Raw genomic sequence first — 1,254 nt, forward strand, 5'->3', positions numbered from 1 at the left:
GTCCTTTTTAGTCATGGCCTAACACACGGCCCCCCCCCCGCGCGCTCTCTGATTGGCTCTCCTCTGCAGCAGCCTACTCACTGGCAGCACGCGCTGCTCCGGTCTGTCAGTGTTCCCGGTACAGACCCGCAGTCAGACCAGAACCAGCAAAGACCCGCAGAGACTAGGACCGCATCAGACCCATTCTAAGTCGGACTGACTAACACGGACACCCCTCTCCCTCCCTCTCCCTCCCTCTCCCGGTTCGTCTGCGTGCTTCATCTCCTTCTCCGTTTTGGATCAATCTGTCCCGGGTCGGACCGACATGGCGCAGGACGTAAACCGGACCGGACCGTGCGGGACGAGACTGTGAACGTAAAAACCGCCGCGTGCCAGAGCGCGCGCTACCGTGCGCATGAATGAATGGCAGAGATGGACCGGAAACTACTGACTCAGGTAGGAGTATGTGTGCGTGCGTGTATATGTGTGCGAGCTCGTTATTACCCACACTGTAGGGACGCGGCTTCCTCGTGGTCCCCTCCATGTAAATGAGTGAATCTGAGGGTTCAGACCTGGTTCTGGGTTCAGGTTAGGACCAGGGTTAGGGGATGTGTTATGTCAGTGAGGGTCCTCACAGACATAGAATCACTAACGTGTGCGCTCAGAGGACTGGTGCGGATTTATTCACATTCATAAGAACAAATGTCTCACGCACAAACACACGCACACTAATACATCTATGAAGACGAGCCCACTGTCATTTCCTCAGAAAGCAACCACACCTGCACCTGACGTGATGACTAATCGATACTGGGATTCCTTTAAACTGAGTTAACACATTTCCCAAAATAATAATAATCAACAGAAGATGAAGCAGTTGGTTTGCTTCCTTCATTGGGATCCCCAGAGTCTCCACACAGCCTCAGCTGTTCTCCCTGGGGGCTTCAGTAGGTACAAAAGTACACATTCTCACTACACCTCACAATACACCAAGATGACAAGCAACAGGCTTTTGAGTTTTCCAGTTTGGGTGTGAGAGACTCAGGGTGAGACTTTCAAATGAGTTATAACTATGTTTAGGTCTAGGGTTGATTAATAGGCTTGAGTCAAAGATCGCTGCCACGCCACCACCTCGGCCTGTGTTTCGAGGGATGTGACAGTTACTGTGACCAGGTGGAGTGGATTCATTTAGGCTGACATATTCTTCCTGCTGTAACCATGTTTCAGTAAGACACAATAAGTCAATGTGATGTTCACTTATCAAATCATTCACTA

The 1,254-nt window shown here is 50.7% G+C and overlaps 1 protein-coding gene across 3 annotated transcripts in view; it reads left to right on the forward strand.

The window, feature by feature from the left end:
• The first annotated feature begins 38 nt into the window (after window positions 1-38).
• The window catches only part of crhr1 (corticotropin releasing hormone receptor 1), a 39,446-nt gene continuing 38,230 nt past the window's right edge, over window positions 39-1,254 (forward strand). For 2 of the 3 annotated variants that reach the window (XM_020621670.1, XM_020621671.1), the window contains exon 1: window positions 40-435. In XM_020621670.1, coding sequence (XP_020477326.1) covers window positions 403-435 — 33 coding nt within the window. In that variant the 5' untranslated portion in view covers window positions 40-402. Of the gene's footprint in view, window positions 436-1,254 lie in introns of all 3 variants that reach the window. The other variant, XM_020621672.1, reaches the window with a different exon arrangement.

The sequence above is a fragment of the Monopterus albus genome, unplaced genomic scaffold, assembly GCF_001952655.1.
Source record: "Monopterus albus unplaced genomic scaffold, M_albus_1.0 scaffold265.1, whole genome shotgun sequence".
NCBI classification, from domain to species: domain Eukaryota; kingdom Metazoa; phylum Chordata; class Actinopteri; order Synbranchiformes; family Synbranchidae; genus Monopterus; species Monopterus albus.